The sequence below is a fragment of the Nomascus leucogenys genome, chromosome 7b, assembly GCF_006542625.1.
Source record: "Nomascus leucogenys isolate Asia chromosome 7b, Asia_NLE_v1, whole genome shotgun sequence".
Classification (NCBI taxonomy): Eukaryota; Metazoa; Chordata; class Mammalia; order Primates; family Hylobatidae; genus Nomascus; species Nomascus leucogenys.
This window is the reverse complement of record NC_044387.1, coordinates 9,374,137-9,396,451: the sequence shown is the minus strand read 5'-3', so window position 1 is coordinate 9,396,451 and position 22,315 is coordinate 9,374,137. Positions and strand designations below refer to the sequence as shown.

At 42.3% G+C, this 22,315-nt stretch overlaps 1 protein-coding gene across 1 annotated transcript in view; it reads left to right on the top strand.

Annotated features, from left to right (window-relative positions):
- The window catches only part of EP300 (E1A binding protein p300), a 93,352-nt gene that overhangs the window by 26,319 nt on the left and 44,718 nt on the right, over positions 1-22,315 (top strand). Inside the window, exons 2-7 of the mRNA XM_030815480.1 lie at positions 308-942; positions 9,641-9,817; positions 10,946-11,207; positions 13,354-13,467; positions 14,824-15,069; positions 22,147-22,240. Of these exons, the coding sequence (XP_030671340.1) occupies positions 308-942; positions 9,641-9,817; positions 10,946-11,207; positions 13,354-13,467; positions 14,824-15,069; positions 22,147-22,240 (1,528 nt within the window). The remainder of the gene's footprint in view (positions 1-307; positions 943-9,640; positions 9,818-10,945; positions 11,208-13,353; positions 13,468-14,823; positions 15,070-22,146; positions 22,241-22,315) is intronic.

The following is a 22,315-nucleotide window of genomic DNA, read 5'->3' as shown; positions in this document are numbered from 1 at the left end:
GCAAACCCCGCCTCTACTAAAAATACAAAATTTAGCCGGGTGTGGTGGTGCGTACCTGTAGTCACAGCTACTTGGGAGGCCGAGATGGTAGAATCACTTGAACCTGTGGATGGAGGTTACAGTGAGCCAAGATGGTGCCACTGCACTCCAGCCTGTGCAACAGAGCAAGACCCTGTCTCAAATAAATAGAAAAATGTGGAGTGAGGTTTGGAAGTGATATTTAATGCTTATTAAGAAGAAAATATAGAGCAGTTTTTTATTTTGGTTTTGTTATACTTTGACCTTTGTCTTTTCCCTTTGCTTTTAGATTTCGGCTCTCTATTTGACTTGGAGCACGACTTACCAGATGAATTAATCAACTCTACAGAATTGGGACTAACCAATGGTGGTGATATTAATCAGCTTCAGACAAGTCTTGGCATAGTACAAGATGCGGCTTCTAAACATAAACAGCTGTCAGAATTACTGCGATCTGGTAGTTCCCCTAACCTCAATATGGGAGTTGGTGGCCCAGGTCAAGTCATGGCCAGCCAGGCCCAACAGAACAGTCCTGGATTAGGTTTGATAAATAGCATGGTCAAAAGCCCAATGACACAGGCAGGCTTGACTTCTCCCAACATGGGGATGGGCACTAGTGGACCAAATCAGGGTCCTACGCAGTCAACAGGTATGATGAACAGTCCAGTAAACCAGCCTGCCATGGGAATGAACACAGGGATGAATGCTGGCATGAATCCTGGAATGTTGGCTGCAGGCAATGGACAAGGGATAATGCCTAATCAAGTCATGAACGGTTCCATTGGAGCAGGCCGAGGGCGACAGAATATGCAGTACCCAAACCCAGGCATGGGAAGTGCTGGCAACTTACTGACTGAGCCTCTTCAGCAGGGCTCTCCCCAGATGGGAGGACAAACAGGATTGAGAGGCCCCCAGCCTCTTAAGGTAAGTACAGTTTTGGTTTGTGTGCACAGTCAGCATGCATGTGAGTATTGTCATGATGGATGGAGGGTTTGCCTTACATTGTATAGCAGTTTCCACTGTTACATGCCAGGAATTTACTGTGCTGTCATAAGTTTTAAGAACTGCCTGGGCCGGGTGCGGTGGCTCACGCTTGTAATTCCAGCATTTTGGGAGGCCGAGGCGGGCGGATCACGAAGTCAGGAGATCGAGACCACGGTGAAACCCCGTCTCTACTAAAAATAGAAAAAAATTAGCTGGGCGTGGTGGTGGGCGTCTGTAGTCCCAGCTACTCGGAGAGGCTAAGGCAGGAGAGTGGTGTGAACCCGGGAGGTGGAGCTTGCAGTGAGCCGAGATTGTGCCACTGCACTCCAGCCTGGGTGACAGAGCAAGACTCCGTCTCAGAAAAAAAAAAAAAAAAAAAAGAACTGCCTGTATTTAAGTAAAACATTTATTTTACAACTGGTATTCTATAACTTCGTACTTCCATATGATTGCTGGCTAATGCTGGTTCTCTCTGGCACAAGTATTGGAATGTTTATATCTCATTTCCAAGTCCAGTTTAGCCTTGTAGCCTCCTTATAAAATTACAATTTTGAGAAGGCTGGCATTACACTATCTTCAGATGGAGACTCCATTTGTTCCTATTGCTTCGAATGTCCCTGGTTTTCAAGAGATACATTTATTCTGAGAAATATATTAACTGTTATTTTTCTTTATTGGTTGACGGAAATTAAGGTGCATTTGTTTATGTGAAACCTCAACAGTGTAGATGTTTCAGTGAACCAGAACTTGGCCAAAGACTTCTGTTAGCTTTATTAACTAGAGAATGCTAAGTATATTAAAAATATTTTAAACTTTTTTTTTTTTTTTTTTTTTTTTTTTTTGAGACAGAGTCTCGCTCTGTCCCCTAGGCTGGAGTGCAGTGGCACGATCTCGGCTCACTGCAAGCTCCACCTCCCGGGTTCACGCCATTCTCCTGCCTCAGCCTCTCCAAGTAGCTGGGACTACAGGCGCCCGCCACCACGCCCAGCTAATTTTTTGTATTTTTTAGTAGAGACAGGGTTTCACCGTGGTCTCGATCTCCTGACCTCGTGATCCGCCTGCCTCGGCCTCCCAAAGCGCTGGGATTACAAGCGTGAGCCACCGCACCCGGCCTATTTTAAACTTTTAAATGTGTATCCTGTATACATAAATAAGACATAATCACACATACTTTAGTGCTTATTTCTTCATATTTTTCTTTACATATTTTATCCGTTTTTCTTAAAATGGGATCACACTATGGTTGCCGGTGCCTGGCATGTAGTTAGTTTTTGTTGAATGAGAGATGGCTTCACTTGGAAGATGAAATTGGAGATAGGTACGATTTTCACAAGGAGTCAGGAGCAAGCTTTCTCTGTAACAGGAATAATTTGAGCAGACACCAGGACTTCTGTGTTCCTGAGAATCTTGGGTGCAGTGGCTCATGCTTGTAATCTTTGGGAGGCCAAGGCTAGAGGATCGCTTGATCCCAGGAGTTAAGAGACCAACCAGGTAGCATTGACCCCATCTTCTATTTAAGGGAGAAAAAAAAAGAGAACCTTGATGGTGACAGAGAATGCAAGTGTGAATTGAAGACAGATGGACAAACTTGTGTTGGGGGGAACTGAGGTGACATGTAGGAATTCAAAAACCTTAAAATTTTTTTTTGCTGCAAGAATATTGACAAGTTAGGACTCTGTTTTAGCATTCCTTCTTTGTAGATTCTCGCTTTCTGCCCCTCACCCCCTGCCACTTTTTTTTTTTTTTTTTTTTTTTTTTGAGACAGGGTCTTGCTCTGTCACCCAGGCTGGAGTGCACTGGCCTAATCATGGCTTACTGCAGCCTCAACCTACCAGGCTTAAACAGTCTTGCCTCGGCCTCCTGAGTAGCTGGAACTAAAGGCACATACCACCATGCCTGGCTGATTTTTTTTTTTTTTTTTTTTTTTTTTTTAGAGATGGGGTCTCACTATGTTGTTCAAGCTAATCTCAAACTCCTCTTGGGCTCAAGTGATCCTCTTGTCTCAGCCTCTCAAAGTGCCAGGATTACAGGTGTGAGCCATTGAACCCAGCTTCTGACACTTTTAGATTGCTGTGTCAGTGTAGTTTACTTAGAATATTTGGAGTGAGAACCAGAAACAACAAGGTAAATTATTAAGTACCTTTTCTAGGATCTAGGAACATAGCTATGAAGAGATAAAGTCGTTGCCACTGATGTTTATATTCTGCTATGGAGAGGAGGGATGACAGACTTACAATAAACCCTCACTGGTGGACAAAATACTTTAGGGTTAAAGTAGTGAATGAACTTACTTTATGTAACCTACTTTCTTTTTTTTTTTTTGAGACAGAGTCTCGCTCTGTCGCCCAGGCTGGAGTGCAGTGGCGCAATCTCGGCTCACTGCAAGCTCCGCCTCCCGGGTTCACGCCATTCTCCTGCCTCAGCCTCTCCGAGTAGCTGGGACTACAGGCGCCCGCCACCACGCCCGGCTAATTTTTTGTATTTTTAGTAGAGACGGGGTTTCACCGTGGTCTCAATCTCCTGACCTCGTGATCCACCCGCCTCGGCCTCCCAAAGTGCTGGGATTACAAGCGTGAGCCACCGCGCCCGGCCAATGTAACCTACTTTCTACTGTGCCCATAGATATAAATTTTAGAGTATTCCAGGTAAGTGCTATGGAGAAAAATAAGGAAAGGCTCATTGACATCTGCTTGGGGATATGGGACTATTATGGTTATAATCTTAATTTCTTTCAGAAACTGGGTTTATATAGAAGTGAACAAAACAAAAATCCCTGTCCTTGTGGAGCTTGTATTTTGATGAGAAGGAGGAATTCAAATTTTAAACTATAGGCATGAGCCACTGCGCCTGCGCCTGTTTCCATATTTTAAATGAGCCCACCTATATTGATGTGTTGCAGAGTACTTATATCAGTGTTTGACAAATGAGGGAGCTTTAAATGTTTAATAAATTTAAAAAATTTTTTAAGTTATGTAGGTTTAGGATAAGATAACCACTTAAGGCTGGGTGCAGCAGTTTACACCTAGAATCATTCCAGACCAGCCCCAGCAACATAGTGAGACCCCCATCTCTACCAAAAAAAAAAATTATCCTTGCGTCATGGCACACGCACGCCAGTAGTTGCCCTTCCACTGTACCAAGTCCTCAAATTATCTTGTAGAGTGAATTGTACGCATTACATTTCTTAAACTCCTAAGACTTGTGATATTTAAGAATTAGGATTTAAGGTGTAAAGAAGTTTTCAGTGAGATTTGATGACTGTAACCCTGTTGGCAAATGACATCAGCTTTTGCACACAGTTCTTTTCATGGATGAATCTGTAGTTCAGGATGTGCAGGCAGGTGGTGACATTACTACTACAGCTGTCTTCCAAAAGTCTGACCCATGGTGATTTATGGGAAGAAACTTGGATCATACTGCCTTTTACCCCAATCTTTAGATTCAGCATAAACTAATCAAAGCCGGAATGCTTTAAGTTACTTTTGTTTTTGAGACAGGATCTCTTTCTATCACCCAGGCTGGAGTGCAGTGGCACCATCACAGCTCACTTGCAGCCTTGATATCCCAGGCTTAAGCGATCCTCCTACCTCAGCCTCCTAAGTAGCTGGTACTACAGGGACTGTCATGCCCTGCCAGTTATTTTTATTTTTGTTGAGACAGGGTCTCACTACGTTGCCCTGGCTGTTACCAGGCTCCTGGCGTCAAGCAGTCCACCTGCCTTGGTCTTCCAAAGTGCTCAGATTACAGACAGGAGCCACTAAGCCTGGCCACATTTTTTTCAAGAAGAAAAAATAGGCATGGCTCAGTGGCTCACGTCTGTATTCCTACCACTTTGGGAGGCTGAGGCAGGAGGATCTCTTGAAGCCAGAAGTTCGAGATGTGCCTGGGCAACATCTCTACTTTTCTTTTTTCTTTTTTTTTTTTTTTTTTTCTTTTTTTAGAAAAAGAAAGAATAGTTGTCTGCAGGACCCATTTCTTGTAGCTGCCTAGAACTGTGTGTGGCTTCTTCACCCTCTCCTTTTTAGTTTAGGTAGCTATTTGTATGGTGGTGGGTAATTGGACATCTGGAGCATGTTAGCTATGGAGAAAGAAACAAGATCAAATAACTATAGTGTAGCAGAAATTACAAAATATTCCTTCCTTATTACAGTTAGTGTGGGGAGTAAAGAAGGGGGGCTCAGGAGATAGAAGGGGCAATGATCTGGAGGTTGGTTGTTATTTTATTTTCTAACTCCTCAGCAGATCTCTGTGGGAGATGGAAAAACAAAAGCTGGAGAATCTTTTTTGGTCACAGTGACCAAAAGTGTCAGGAAGAAATTACTGCCAGCTGATCAGCAGTCAGTGTAGTCTGTGTATTTAAACCCATAGTCTGCCATAGAGGAGCTTGGAGTTTCCAGGTAATGCATCGTGATTAAGGGAACAAGCAGTGTCAGGAACTGGTTGAAATTGAGTTGGTCTAGGCAGGCAAGGCATGCAATCATGAAGGATCAGATTGTTTGGGGAAATATTTGGATAAAGACATTACATTTATAAACAAGAGACAACACAGCTTAGAAATTCCAGCATTTTGTTGATTCAGATAATAGGACTCTTGAGGGCATAATTTATTGTCTTAGTCTTTTATTGTTTGTCATGCGGGTTCTGTGATAGAATGACTTTCATACTATGTCTATCATGAATTTTCATGCTAGTGAGAAACAGGTTAAACAACTACCCCATGTATAGGTATGGATATTATTGGAGCCACATAGGATAAATACTAGTACTTTAAAAAAAACATAGGTAGCAGCAGCACTTGGAGCCAGATTTGTAACTACCAAAAGTAGCCTAGACTTGATATAAACCTGTTTCTGCATTCTATTGCCCCTGCAATCTTTTGGCCATATTTACATAGAATCAAGAAGGTTTTTTTCTTTCTTTTCTTTTCTTTTTTTTTTTTTGGAGACAGTTCCGTTCTTGTTGCCCAGGCTGGAGTGCAATGGCCTAATCTTGGCTCACTGCAACCTCTGCCTCCCAGGTTTAAATGATTCTCCTGCCTCAGTCTCCCGAGTAGCTGGGATTACAGGTGTGTGCTACCACGCCCAGATAATTTTTGTATTATTAGTAGAGACAGGGTTTTACCTGTTGGCCAGGCTGGTCTCAAACTCCTGACCTCAGGTGATCCATCCACCTCCGCCTCTCAAAGTGCTGGGATTACAGGCGTGAGCCACCGTGCCCGACCAAGAAATTATCTTCTCTGAATGCTTCTCATTTCAGGCCATCTCATTCTTTTATGCTTCCATCAAATTGCCACTTGTAAATTATGTGTAAATCATTCTTGTAAATTACTTACCTTAGTCTCTGAATTTCATCTGGAAAATGAAAATGTTCTTTAACTTCTTTTTTTTTTTTCATTTTTTGGTAATAGCATGAAGAAGTTTAATTTATTTTTTTTGTCTTTTTTTAATAGAGGCAAACTGCTGAACTGAAAAAGATGTCATATTCATAGATTTGCAGAATATAGATATTGCACATGATTTAAAGAACAAATTTTAGGCCAGGCATGGTGTCTGTAATCCCAGCACTTAGGCAGAAGGATTGCTTGAGGCTAGGAGTTGAGTCAACTCCTGGGCAACATCTCTGCAAAAATAAAAATAAAAATTAGCTGGTCATGGTGGTGCAAGCTTGTAGTCCCATCTACTTGGGAGGCTGAGATGGGAGAATTGCTTGAGCCCAGAGGTTGGGAATTACAGTGAGCTATGATAATGTGACTGCACTCCAGCCTAGGCAACAGAGTGAGACCCTGTCTTTTTATAGAAAATGTAAAGGAAAAAAGATTTTATTAAGAGCTCTGTACCTGTCTAAAACAGATGCTTCACAGAGGTGGTAACATTTAAAATTATAAGGATGAGTAGAATCTGCAGGTGTTTCTTAGTTAGGTTGTACTATCTAAGGAACCAACAGAAAATGCCTCTCTGTGAACTTGGTGTTTATTTCCAGGTTAGCATTAAGGAGTCAAATAGGAAAGGAAATGTGCTACTGTTCAATTGTAGGGAAAGGGAAAAGCTTGAGGCAAATGCTGGAGGCTCAAGGAGCATGATACTTTCAGAGTTTAAGAAATCAGTACAGGAAATATATAAGATACCATAGATAGGTAGTCAGACTTCATAAAGGCTTTGGTATACGTACTGTGGGGTTGATTTTTTTCTTTTATAGAGGCAGGTGAAAACAGAAGACAGGCAAACCTGTTGTCCACAGTTTGTGCAAGCACTGTGATAGGTTTGAGTTAAGACAGTCACAGTGGGTAGGAATACATGGGAAGGGTTTTAGTGTCTATGTGTGCTTTTAGAGGTAGAATTGAAGGGCCGTTTGACTGATCTTGGCAGACAGAGAAATCTGGTATGAATCCTTTAATTGGGCAGTAGCTGTAGCATCTTGAGTTATTCTGAGTGCTTGCTCAATATTTCTCGTAGTGATGGTGACTTATAGTTGGGATCCTATGTGTAATTTGGCAGAAGAGGACGGTGGCTTCAAACTTTATGTTTGGGATATAAAGTTGACCCCATTTTGAATTATTTTAAAATAATTTGAAAGATTAATGAAAATGCATTTTTATAACTTTCATTATCAGTAAAACATTTGACTTTAGAATAATAGATGCTGTTTTTCAATTAATTATTATTATAGTATAATGGCTCCAGGTGAACTTAACATAAATATAGAAAAGAAACTACTCTTTAAAGTACATAGGGAGCCGACACAATGGCTAACGCCTGTAATCCCAACACTTTGGGAGGCTGAGGCAGGCAGATCACTTGAGGTCAGGAGTTCGAGGCCAGCCTTGCCAACATGGCAAAACCCCATCTCGACTGAAAGTTAAAAAATTAGCTGAGTGTGGTGGCGCACGCCTGTAGTTGCAGCAACTCAGGCTGAGGCAGGAGAACCCAGGAGGCGGAGATTGCACTGAGCCGAAATTGCACCACTGCACTCCAGCCTGGGCGACAGAGCGAGACTTTGTCTCAAAAACAGAAAAGTACATAAGGGTTGCAAAGTCAAATGACTTGAAGGGTCAAGCAGGTGACTTAATAGAGCAGCTAGGTTTAAAACAGCAAGGAATAGTGTGGAGTCTGGACTTTAGCATGCTCTATGTAAAGGAGTCAGAATCAGAAGTTTTAAAAAAACAGTTATCAGTGTCCCTACACAAAAAAGGACGTATTCCCAAACCATCAGTTTTCTACTTTTTATACAAACGAAATATAGGAATAATTATTCAAATGAGGCCAAGCGTGGTGGTTCACACCTATAATCCCAGCACTTTGGGAAGTTGAGGTGGGAGGATTGCTAGAGCCTGGGAGTTTGAGACCAGCCTGGGCAGCATGGCAAGACCCTGTCTCTATTTTTTAATAGTCAAAAAATAATAAGAAAACATTCAAATGCTTGAACATGACAAAGGGGTTAGATGGCTTATTAAGTTGAATTCGCCATATAGCATCATGTGTTACTTAATGGAAATGAATGGCAAACCTTGTTTAGCAGATAGAATTAAATGAAGATGATTAAAAGTATTTCTAAAACATCTTTATTTCAAATATTTACAAAAATAGCTCTGTAAATTTACCATACCCAGGGCCCCTAAATCTTAATTTTGATCTTAATCTTGAAAGTATGTTGTCATTAGCATACTTTGTATAGTGGGTTTTTTTGTTTGTTTGTTTTTGTTTTGGAGACAGGTTCTCACTGTTGCTGAGGCTGGAGTGCAGTGGTCTGATCATGGCTCACTTGCAGCCTCAACCTCCCAGGCTCAGGTGATTCTCCTACCTCAGCCTCCTGAGTAGTTGGGACCACGGGCACATGCCACCACATCCAGCTTTTCTTTTCTTTTCTTTCCCTTTTTTTTTTTTTTTTTTTTTTTTTTTTTTTTTTGAGATGGAGTCTTGCTCTTTCGCCCAGGCTGGAGTGCAGCGGCGTGATCTCTCCTCACTGCAAGCTCCGCCTCCGGGGTTCACTCCATTCTCCTGCCTCAGCTTCCCAAGTAGCTGGAACTACAGGCGCCCGCCACCACACCCGGCTAATTTTTTGTATTTTTAGTAGAGATGGAGTTTCACCGTGTTAGCCAGGATAGTCTCGATCTCCTGACCTCATGATCCGCCTGCCTCGGCCTCCCAAAGTGCTGAGATTACAGGTGTGAGCCACCGTGCCTGGCTGTTTTTTGTTTTTTTGTTTTTTGTTTTTGTATTTTGGTACAGATAGGGTTTCACCATGTCCCCAGACTGTTCTCAAACTCCTGGCCTCAAGAAACCCTCCTGCCTTGGCCTCCCAAAGTGGTGGGATTACAGGTATGAGTCGCCAGGCCCGGCCCCTTGGTTTTTTGCGATCATAGCTCCCTACAACCTCTACCTCCCGGGCTTAACTGATCCTCCCACTTCAGCCTTCCAATTAGCTGGGACTATAGGCATGCGCCACCATGCCCAGCTGATTTTTGTATTTTTTAGTAGAGATGGGGTTTTGCCACGTTGCCCAAGCTGTAGTGTGTTTTCTAATAGAAGCTGAGAATTTCCTTTGAAACTATCTTTGTGAGCTAGGAAGTAAAGTCAGAAAAGGAATAATAATGTCTTAAATTTTATTGCTCATTTTGTTTTCTTTTGTTTCTTACTCTTAGATGGGAATGATGAACAACCCAAATCCTTATGGTTCACCATATACTCAGAATCCTGGACAGCAGATTGGAGCCAGTGGCCTTGGTCTCCAGATTCAGACAAAGACTGTACTATCAAATAACTTATCTCCATTTGCTATGGACAAAAAGACAGTTCCTGGTGGAGGAATGCCCAACATGGTGAGTACTAATCCATTACAGACTTGTTTTCAAACTGGCGTTTTGACGAAAGAATTGTGTTAAACTTTCACCCTTCTGTTATATACGCTGGGATTTGTACACACTTAGGAGCCTAAATTGATATGTAATTGATGATCCCTGTGAGGAGGCTTGTGCTTCCTTTCCATTTCTCTGTTTTTTTGTTCCGTGTGGTTATTGATCAGTGAGCATGTTGATCCAAACAGGAGTAAGTGGACTGCTACAATGAAGTTTTAGGGGCCTGCCATTCAGCAGCTTGGTCTTGTGAGCATTTCCATAGGATACGAAAGTGGAACCTTTCACTGTACTAGAGCTGTACAGATGAATTAAACATGTCATCTCTGTCCTGAGAAATGTTCACTTTTTTTTTTTTTTTTTTTTTTTTTTGAGGCGGAGTTTAGCTCTTGTTGCCCAGGCTGGAGTGCAGTGGTGCGATCTCGGCTCACTGCAGCCTCTGCCTCCCGGGTTCAAGCAACTCTCCTGCCTCAGCCTTCTGAGTAGCTGGGATTACAGGCATGTGCCATCATGCCCGGCTAACTTTGTATTTTTAGTAGAGACAGGGTTTCTCCATGTTAGTCAGGCTGATCTCGAACATCCAACCTCAGGTGATCCGCCCGCCTCGGCCTCCTGACATGCTAGGGTTACAGGCATGAGCCACCGCGCCCGGCCTGAAATCTTCACTTTTTAATTAAAGAAACTAAATTTCTCCCAGAGTTTAGAAAAACTAGTTTTTCACCAACCTGAAAGACCCCTCTGCTGAGTCTCCTGAGAAGTTCTTCATTGCTCTTTAAAAACCTAATTTGGGTGTGCTTTTAACTACAGACGCCTTCTCACCCTTCCCTCTCCTACTGGAGTTTACCATGTCCTTCTCTCTGCTTTTGCTCTCTGTATATTATACATACTTATATAACTTCGTAATGTCATTTTTCTTATTAAATTGAGCTTCTTAAAGGTAGGAGCCATGGTTTATGAATTCCATGTGTCAAAAAATGGAGTCTGGCTTATAGTAGACTAACCATAAAAGTTTTCATTGAAAATATCCACATCTCTATTTATTAAGAAATAGCACATTATGACTCCTACCATTAAATATATTGTTACATCTCTCAGGGTCAACAGCCAGCCCCGCAGGTCCAGCAGCCAGGCCTGGTGACTCCAGTCGCCCAAGGGATGGGTTCTGGAGCACATACAGCTGATCCAGAGAAGCGCAAGCTCATCCAGCAGCAACTTGTTCTCCTTTTGCATGCTCACAAGTGCCAGCGCCGGGAACAGGCCAATGGGGAGGTGAGGCAGTGCAACCTTCCCCACTGTCGCACAATGAAGAATGTCCTAAACCACATGACACACTGCCAGTCAGGCAAGTCTTGCCAAGGTAAGTGGACCCACAGGGTTACTGTACTTAGCAATTAATTTTTATAGCCAGGGAGAAGAGGGAAAATGTGATCAAGTCTATTTTGTGGTGATGGATATGTTTAGTACCTTAATTGTGGTGATGGTGTCTGTGTATGTACAAAGTCACCAAAGTGTATACATTAGACCACGTGTGGTGGCTCACACTGATAATCCCAGCACTTTGGTAGGCCAAATAGGGAGGATTGCTTGAGGCCAGGAGTTTGAGACCAGCCTGGACAACATAGCAAGACCTCGCCGGGCGTGGTGGTGCACCTGTAGTCCTAGCTGAGGGACTAAGAAGGCTGAGGAAGGAGGATTGCTTGAGCCCAGGAAGTCAAGGCTGCAGGGGGCTATGATTGCACCACTGTACTCCAGCCTGGGTGACAATGTGAGACCATGTCTTTAAAAAAGGCTGGGCGCAGTGGTTCATGCCTGTCATCCCAGCACTTTGGGAGACAGAGGTGGGCAGATCACTTGAGGTCAGGAGTTCAAGACCAGCCTGGGCAATATGGTGAAACCTCGTCTCTACAAAAAATTACTAAAGAAAATCAGCCAGATGTCTGGGTGTGTTCCTGTAGTCCCAGCTACTTGGGAGATTGAGGTGGGAGGATGGCTTGAGCCCAAGAGGCAGGGGTTGGTGTGATTCGACATCATACCGCTGCACTCCAGCCCGGACGATAGAGCCAAACCCTGTTTCAAAAAAAAAAAAAAAAAAGTGTACATAAATATGTGCAATTTTTAAATTTTATTTATTTGTTTTCTGAGATGGAGTCTCACTCTGTTGCCCAGGCTGGAGTGTGGTGGTGCAATCTCGGCTCACTGCAAACTCCACCTCCCAGGTTCATGCCATTCTCCTGCCTCAGACTCCCAAGTAGCTAGGACTACAGGCAGGCGCCTACCACCATGCCCGGCTAATTTTTTGTATTTTTAATGGAGACGGGGTTTCACCATGTTGGCCAGGATCGTCTCGATCTCCTGACCTTGTGGTCCGCCGGCCTTGGCCTCCCAAAGTGCTGGGATTACAAGCATAAGCCACTGCGCTCGGCCAATATGTGCAATTTTAAAAATATTTATACCCCAAAGCATTTAAAAAATTCTATTGTCTAAATGCATCATCACCGTTAACTCACTTGGTAAAGGTTGTCTTGGCTGCATCTATTCTGTGGCAATTATGGATAAAGCTGCCATAAAAAAAGGGGTGCCAATTTGAGACTCCTTTACTGATAGTGACGTTATTTTAGGAAATGATAAAAACACAGTTGTTTTTTTTTTTTGAGATGGAGTCTCGCTCTGTCGCCCAGGCTGGAGTGCAGTGGCGTGATCTCGGCTCACCGCAAGCTCCACCTCCCGGGTTCATTCTCCTGCCTCAGCCTCCCGAGTAGCTGGGACTACAGGCGCCTGCCACCATGCCCGGCTAATTTTTTTTGTATTTTTGGTAGAGACGGGGTTTCACTGTGTTAGCCAGGATGGTCTCGATCTCCTGACCCCGTGATCCGCCCACCTTGGCCTCCCAAAGTGCTGAGATTACAGGCGTGAGCCACCGTGCCCAGCCAAAACACAGTATCATTTTTGTGAGCAAGTATCTAAGGATATGAGAAGAGAATAAATTTTAAAGGTCTTCCCGTGTGGTGATCCTCATAGACTTTGATTTTTATTTGCCCTAGCATAGCATACTTCAAATGTTACTGAGGGTTTGCTAACTGTCATGTAGGCAAGTGTTCAATTTAATACAATTTACTGCAGTCATTTTTACCTGATCTAATACAATTTGTATGGAGTCATTAAAAAGTGTTCTTATAGGCATGTGTGTCATGACATTGGTTTAGAGTACATTTGCTTAGAATAAAGTAGGTTGTATAGCACGGTGAAAAATGAGGGCTCTAGAGCCAGACTGCTTGAGGTTGAATCTCACTTTGAGTGCTCTGTGACTTTGTGCAAATTGCTTACCCATTCTTTTTGCCTTTCTTGACTGTGAATTCTGAGTATTAATAGGAGCTACCTTATAGGGCTGTTAGGAAGATGAAATAAGTTAATGCATTTATGTTACTTATTAAGTGGTCAAGTTAGCTATTATTAATGTAAAAACATTAACCTGCTCTTGAAAAAAAAATTTTTCTTCTCTTTAGTGGCACACTGTGCATCTTCTCGACAAATCATTTCACACTGGAAGAACTGTACAAGACATGATTGTCCTGTGTGTCTCCCCCTCAAAAATGCTGGTGATAAGAGAAATCAACAGCGTAAGTGATGAAATCTTTTGAAGGTTTATGTGAAAAGTTTTGAAGTCTCACCAGTGCCATTTATAGTACTTCTTGATTATGTGAGGGACCTGTGGTGTTGTACTATGTTGAATAAATGTTTTTTTCCCTTTTAATTTTTCTGCTTCCCTAGTGCATAGAATTGAACTACTTAGGGAGTTTGAGGCTACAGTGAGCTATGGTCATGTTACTGCACTCCAGCCTGAGTGATGGAGTGAGAACCTGCCTCAATTCAATTTAAAGAAAAAGAAAAAGTGCAGTGGCTTACGCCTGTCATCTCACCAATTTTGGAAGCCAAGGCAAGAGGATTCCCAGGAGTTCAAGACCACCCTAGGCAACTTAGCGAGACCTTGTATCTTCCAAAAACTAAAAATTAGCTTTGTGTGGTGTGTGCCTGGCTGAGATGAGAGGATTGCTTGAATCCAGGAGTTGGAGGCTGTAGTGAGCTATGGTTGTGTCACAGCCTGGGTGACACAGTGATACCCTGTCTAAAAAACAAAAAAAAAAAAACAGAACTGAACACTGCTTAACATCTAAAATAAGATCCAGGAACTCTCAATATTCATTATTTATACAAACAGCAATAGGTAAATTTATGTTCTGCCTTGAACCTATGAAAATTTAAAGACTGTTGCTTTGGCATTGGGCAAGTTATTCTTTTATACTTGTGATCTAAACGTTTCAGTACTTGGAAATTATTTTAAAAAGAAAAAATGAGATTATTTTTATAATATTGGGATATAGAAGAGCTTTTTTTTTTTTTTTTTTAAGAGAAAAGACGAGATTAACATTTTAAAAGCGTAACTACCACATCTCTATAGCAAGAAAAATTTAAGCTTTTAGGGTTAAAGGACAAATTTGGGAAGTATTGTACAGCATTTGAAAATGGAATTAAATTTCATAACAAGAATTGGGAATAGAAAATAGACAATTCACCAGAGGCGGGAGGAGAGAGGGGAACTCCCAATATAATTCACTATTATGAAGAGAAATAAGGTACCATTTCTCTCCTGTAGTGTAGGCAGAAATGATGCCACCGGGTGTTGGCAGTTGAATGGCTCCAAAACATTCATACAGTGTTGGTCGGAACATTAATAAAGCCCTTTGGGAAGGCTATTGGGCATTCAGAATCAAAAGCCTTTTATACCAGTGGTCCCCTTTTACCAATCAGTTCTGCATCTAGAAATTTCTTCAAGGAAATAATGGAAGACAAGATCCACGTACTCAGATGTTTCATAATCACGTAACAATAATTTTGTGGGTTTTTTTATTAGACATGTTAGTCTTTTTTTCTCACCAGCATTAACGTTGTAATACTATATCTTTTGTCTTCTCTAGCAATTTTGACTGGAGCACCCGTTGGACTTGGAAATCCTAGCTCTCTAGGGGTGGGTCAACAGTCTACCCCCAACCTAAGCACTGTTAGTCAGATTGATCCCAGCTCTATAGAAAGAGCCTATGCAGCTCTTGGACTACCCTATCAAGTAAATCAGATGCCGACACAACCCCAGGTGCAAGCAAAGAACCAGCAGAATCAGCAGCCTGGGCAGTCTCCCCAAGGCATGCGGCCCATGAGCAACATGAGTAAGTTTGTGTCATCCTAATAACATGATATTGGTTGTGTCAGTAAATGACATTTATAAATGCAGGCTTGTTAGCTCCTTTTTATTTTTTCTGCTACATGATTAATTTTTAAAGTAATTTTTTAAAGATTACAGTGTAAATGGTCCCTTACAGTTCATCTACGAGAGGTAACTGCCACTGGTTTGTATCTTCCTTGATCCTTTTTTGCATTATATGAGTTTAGATTTGCAGAAATGAGATCCCATATGTTATTCCACAACAAACTTTGATTAATACTGTGTAGACAGGCCGGGCACGGTGGCTCACACCTGTAATCCCAGCACATTGGGAGGCCAAGGCAGGTGGATCACAAGGTCAGGAGTTGGAGACCAGCCTGACCAACATAGTGAAACCCCGTCTTTACTAAAAATACAAAAATTAGTAGGGTGTGGTGGTGCGTGCCTATAATCCTAGCTACACGAGAGGCTGAGACAGGAGAATGGCTTGAACCTGGGAGGCAGAGGTTGCAGTGAGCCGAGATTGAGCCATTGCACTCCAGCCTAGGTGACAGAGCAAGACTCCCATCTGAAAAAAAAAAAAAAAAAAAAAAAAAATACTGTGTAGACATCTTTCATAGTCAGTACTCTATGTATCCTTTTTTTTTTTTTTTTTTTTTTTGAGACAGAGTCTCGCTCTGTCACCCAGGCTGGAGTGCAGTGGCGCGATCTCGGCTCACTGCAAGCTCTGCCTCCCGGGTTCACGCCATTCTCCTGCCTCAGCCTCTCCGAGTAGCTGAGACTACAGGCGCCCGCCACCACGCCTGGCTAATTTTTTGTATTTTTAGTAGAGACGGGGTTTCACCGTGGTCTTGATCTCCTGACCTCGTGATCCGCCCGCCTCGGCCTCCCAAAGTGCTGGGATTAACAAGCGTGAGCCACCGCGCCCGGCCCTCTATGTATCATTTTAAATGGTTGTATAGTATGTCATTCTTTTTTTTTTTTTTTTTTTTTTTTTTTTGAGATGGAGTCTCGCTCTGTTGTCAGGCCAGAATGCAGTGGCACGATCTTGGCTCACTGCATGCACCTCTGCCTCCCGGGTTCAAGCTATTCTCCTGCGTCAGCCTCTTGAGTAGCTGGGACTACAGGCGCATGCCACCATGCCCAGCTAATTTTTGTATTTTTAGTAGAGATGGGGATTTCACCATGTTGGCCATGATGGTCTCAATCTCTTGACCTCGTGATCCACTCACCCGGGCCTCCCAAAGTGCTGGGATTACAGGCGTGAGCCACCGCGCCTGGCCCAACAATCTCTTACAGGTGGACATTGAGATCTCCAATTATTCTGCTGTTTTAAACTATACAACAGAAATCGTGTTTTGACTTGAGGCATTTTGGGCTGAAACATAGAAATGAGTGTAGTTGGTAATGATTACCTCATGTCTGGCAGGAGGAATAGTGTGCCTTTTCAAATAGTTTTTTTGGGACTTGTTTGCCTCACTTCCTGTTTTATGACTGAGAGGGAAGAGGGAGAAGTGTTCCAGTATCCTAATTTGGGGAGATATAAGTTTCTCTGACTGCATATGATAAAATCGGGAGAATTGTTCTAATATCTTAATTTTGGGATATGTATGTTTCTCTAATTGCATATGATAAAATCAAACAACTTTTTTCTGTGTCTGTCCCTCTGCTGTCAAGCAGTTCAAATATCTAAGCTATTTTGTTTGAGTAGTTAGATATCCAGCATTGTAGAGACCGGGTCTTATCCAGGTTGGTCTTGAACTCCTGGGCTCAAGCAATCCTCCTGCCTTGGCCTCCCAAAGTGCTGGGATTACAGGCGTGAGCCACTGCACCTGGCCTAAGATTATCCCCCCCCCACCCCCCCGAGACAGAGTCTCGCTGTGTCACCGAGGCTGGAGTGCAGTGGCACGATCTTGGTTCACTGCAACTTCCGCCTCCTGGGTTCAAGCAGTTCTTCCTGCCTCAGCCTCCCAAATAGCTGGGATTACAGGCACCCGCCACCATACCCAGCTAATTTTTTTTTTTTTTTTTTTTTTTTTTTTTTAAGTAGAGACGAAGTTTTGCCATGTTGGCGAGGCTGGTCTTGAACTCCTGACCTCAGGTGATCTGCCCGCCTCAACCTCCCAAAGTGCTGCGATTACAGACATGAACCACCTTGCCTGGCCCTCTAAGATTATTTTTTAATACAGATTGAGTATCCCTTTTCCGAAATGCTTGAAAACAGAGTACTTTAGATTTTTTCGGAGCTTGGAATGTTTATATTTGCTGGTTGAGTTGAGAATCCCAAATCCAAAACTCAAAATGCTGTATTGAGCATTTCCCTTGAATATCATGTTGGCATTCACAAAGTTTTAGATTTTTGTATTTGGGATGCCAACCAACCCATACTGCTATTTTTTACTTTCTTCCTATTTTCCACTGCTGTGTTCTTTTGCTCCCATTTTTAGTTTTTGAATTAATCTTCAGGACATTTTCTTCTTCCTGTTTTTCTTTACTATATATTTTCTTTACTATATAATAACAGTATTTTCAAACCAGTGATCTGCTTTTAAGCACATATTGAGCCACTGTGCAGTAAAGTTTTAATGCTACTCTTTCCATAAACTGTTTAACAACTGTTCTCTCGGAAACTGAAAGTTATGAGAGTGAAATGCAAACATTTTTAGACCCATCAATTTTGATTTTGACTTTTAGTAATTTAAGATCTAAAATGCTAGATAGTGACATGGAGCTTCTTGTATTCAAGTTTGTAAGTCAGATTTTGCAGTCACTGGCATGCCTGTTTTAGACAGTTGTGCTGATGCTCATTGTACCAGACCATTTCTATTTTAATATTCTTTAGATTCTTCATTCTTGCCCTGTTGTTATTGTTTATTATTACTTGGTCCGTTGATTTCATTTTTTTTTTCTGATTTCATTCTTGAAAGTAGTATTTTCAAGGAGGATGTTTTTCTTGAGTTTTACCTAATCGGAGACTTAGATAAGTTTTCTTAGATAAATTTTGGATAATTAGAAACGTATATGTGTATGTGTGAGATTGGTCTCGCTGTGTGCGTGTGTTTTTGAGACTGGGTCTGATAGCTAGAAACATACGTGTGTATGTGTGTTTGAGACTGGGTCTCACTGTGTCACCCAGGCTGGAATGCAGTAGTGCGATCTTGGACTGCAACCTCTGCCTCCTGGGCTCAAGCGATCCTCCCACCTCAGCCTCCCAAGTAGCTGGGACCACACACGTGCACCACCACGCCTGGCTAATTTTTGTATGTTTTGTAGAGACAGGGTTTCGCCATGTGGCCCAGGCTGGTCTTGAACTCCTGAGCTCAAGTGATCCGCCTGCCTCGACCTCCCAAAGTAGTTTGTGTTTTTCATTACTTCCATGACAACCAGTGCTAACTAGTTAAATAATTATTGAGTGACGAGTTTTTAAGCAGGACTAGGAAAAGGGATGAGGAGCAATCTTGCTTTTTCAGGCTTCCTTTTACCTCTTCTGTATTGAAAATAACATGTACAGGGGTAATGGAAAGTTGGACCTGGACACTAGCATATTTTCCCCTCTTGTTTTATATCTTCTGTCTTGGAATTAGCATTGTTTTTTTCTTTCTTTTTGAGACAATGTCTCACACCGTCGCCCAGGCTGGAGTGCAGTGGCGCCATCTCAGCTCACTGCAACCTCCACCTCCTGGGTTCAAGCGATTCTCCTGCCTCAGCCTCCAAGAGTAGCTGGGACTAGGCGCATACCACCACCTTTTCGTGTTTTCTTTTAGTAGAGACAGGGTTTCACCATATTGGCCAGGCTGGTCTTGAACTGCTGACTTCATGATCCGCCTGCCTCGGCCTCCCAAAGTGCTGGGATTATAGGTGTGAGCCACCACCCCCAGCCAGCATTGCTTTTTTATCTCCCATTCCGTGTTACGCAGAATGAACTTACCTTTTTCCTTAAGTTTTAGTAGGTTGTTGTCTTCCCCTGGCCTGGAATTTCATTATTGTAATTGGGTAGTTCCCTTTTATTTTTCAAACTTATATGTATAGTTCCTGTTACAGCTCTTTTCCTCTCATATTGCCTATGTACTTTTATATATATGCAGAATTATTTGAATGATAATTTTGGGGGATTTTTGCCCCCATTTCTTCGTGTCTTTTTATTTAGAATTAGATTTAAGATTACTCAAGTTTCCTTTGTTTTTATTTCTTCAGTTAATAGTACCTTTACAGTAATAATTGTCTTAGTGAACAAAAATCTCTAGAATAGGCCTAGAAACCTTGGAGAGAATGTGTAGCTGTGTTGTCATGAACCATCAGAATGCACTAAGATAAGCAAATTCGTGTACAGTGTAATCAGTTTTTTATTTCATTGCACTAAACAAAACTTGTTAAATATAATAATTTATCTAGAAATGTAATTTTCACACAAGATTTTTACAGTAACATACATAATTAATGACATCACAACTCTATTTGAAAAAGACACTTCTAACAGCTAAATTTCAGAGCTAGCCTGATAATATTAGAAGGAAAATTCTGCCCAGGCACAGTGACTCGTGCCTGTAATTGCATCACTGGGAGGCCAAGGTGGGAGGATTGCTTGAACCCAGGAGTTTCAGGATGCTGTTATCATTGTGCGCCTGCACTTCAGTCTGGGTGACAGAGTGAGACCTTGTCTCAAAAACAAAACAATGAAGGAAAGTTTAGCCTAAGCTTTTATGGAGCATGATAAAGGCAACAGCATTTCTCTTCATTAAAAATTGTTTATAAATTGAGCCAGTTATTTTCATTTTAGTGGGAAGTTTTGTTTTTAAAAATAACTTGAGTGGTGTATTAATAGAACTGTGTATCAAAAGTCTTTTAACCACATGAAAATTTGGGGGCCGGGCGTGGTGGCTCACGCTTGTAATCCCAGCACTTTGGGAGGCCGAGGCGGGCAGATCACGAGGTCAGGAGATCGAGACCACGGTGAAACCCCGTCTCTACTAAAAATAGAAAAAAATTAGCTGGGCGTGGTGGCGGGCGCCTGTAGTCCCAGCTACTGGGAGAGGCTGAGGCAGGAGAATGGTGTGAACCTGGGAGGCAGAGCTTGCAGTGAGCCGAGATTGCGCCACTGCACTCCAGCCTGGGCGACAGAGCGAGACTCTGTCTCAAAAAAAAAAAAAAAAAAAGAAAATCTGGTTTGATGTGAATGTTGCTGTTGGTTGTTTATAGTGTTTGTTTGTTTGTTTGTTTGTTTTTACATTGAACAACATGGGTTTGAATGCTTTTAGTTTTTCTTTCTTGTTTCATCTCTCCAGTCACTTAAGATGTTATTAGTGTTTAAAGCAGTAGAATATGCAGTCAGGAATGATGGCTTATGCCTGTAATCCCAACACACTAGGAGGCCAACACAGGAGCATAGGAGTTTGAGACCAGCCTGGGCAATATAGTGAGAATCCCCATCTCTATTTTTCTTTTTTTTTTTTTTTTTGAGACAGAATGTTGCTCTGTCGCCACACTGGAGTGCAGCGGCATGATCTCTGCTCACTGCAACCTCCGCCTCTGGGGTTCAAGCGATTCTCCTACCTCAGCCTCCCAAGTAGCTGGGACTACAGGAGTGTGCTGCCATGCCCAGCCAATTTTTGTATTTTTAGAAGAGATTGGGTTTCACAACGTTGGCTAGGATGGTCTCGATCTCTTGACCTTGTGATCCGCCCGCCTCGGCCTCCCAAAGTGCTGGGATTACAAGCGTGAGCCACCGTGCCCGGCCTCTACTTTGGGAGGCCGAGGCGGGCAGATCACAAGGTCAAGAGATCGAGACTCACCTGGCTAACGTATTGAACCCCATGTCTACTAAAAATACAAAAAAACTTACCGGGCATGGTGGTGGACACCTGTAGTCCCAGCTACTCCGTAGGCCGAGGCAGGAGAATGGCGTGAACCCGGGAGGCGGAGCTTGCAGTGAGCTGAGATCGTGTCACTGCACTCCAGCCTGGGCGACAGAGACTGTCTCAAAAAAGAAAAAAGAAAGAAATAGGATATTCATTAAAGGTGTTAATTGAAGAAGTAATGTATGCACATTAGAGCTATTTAAGCCATTTTGTAGGAGTGTTAGAATATTCGATACAAAGTGTTCCTTCACCCGAACACTGCCTTGCGTCCCTCTCTCTAAGGATCACTGTACTTAGGCTCCTATCTCCTTACATAAATTTTTGTTGCTTATGGAAGCATTTGCATGTATAGCTCAATTCTCTAAACAATTTTGGATTGAGGAGTCTTTGCTCCTTCTAGACATATAACTGTAAGCCATCAAAAGTGGAAATTCTAAGAATATATGTTAGCACTTGCCAGATAGCTCTTCCAAGAGATTCAAGAGATTATCAGTTTATACATCTGTGCATTTTAGTTGAAAATGTGTATTTCCACACATCATTCTCAACACTTGGATGTAGAAAATCAACTTCTAAAAGTTTTGAGAGTTTCATACATGAAAATATGTTTTAAGTTTAACCATAAGTGCTGTTGTGCACATTTGCCTTTGTTTTTTTGTTTGTTTGTTTGTTTTTTTGAGACAGATTCTCGTTCTGTTGCCCAGGCTGGAGTGCAGTGGCGCAGTCTTGGCTCACTGCAACCTCCACCTCCCGGGTTCAAGTGATTCTTGTGATTCTCCTGCCTCAACCTCCCAAGTAGCTGGGATCACAGGCGCCTGTCATCACACCCGGCTAATTTTTTGTATTTTTAGTAGATAGGGGGTTTAACCATGTTGGCCAGGCTGATCTTGAACTCCTGACCTCATGATCTGCCTGCCTTGGCCTCCCAAAGTGCTGAGATTACAGGCGTGAGCCTCTGCGCCTGGCCACATTTGCATTTTTTTTTTTAAAGTTATGTTTCGTTTTCTATGATTTACTGTTGGGTGCTTCATCTTTTTCTTAGCTGTTTGTAAGGGTACTTCAAATCAGCCTTTACATATGTGTTGCCAGTTATATTGTCAATTATTTATTGTATATGCTGCTAATATTTTTTTCCTGATTTGTCATTTGTTTCTTAACTTTATGGTATTTATTGTATGGTGGCTGTTGTGTTTATTTCTGTCTTCTGTTATTTCATTTTGACTTAGGTGCTAGTCCTATGGGAGTAAATGGAGGTGTAGGAGTTCAAACGCCGAGTCTTCTTTCTGACTCAATGTTGCATTCAGCCATAAATTCTCAAAAGTAAGTCTTACCATGATTTGTACCCTGGGTCACATTACAAATACTGGTTAACAATTCCTTGTTTGACTTTTGAAC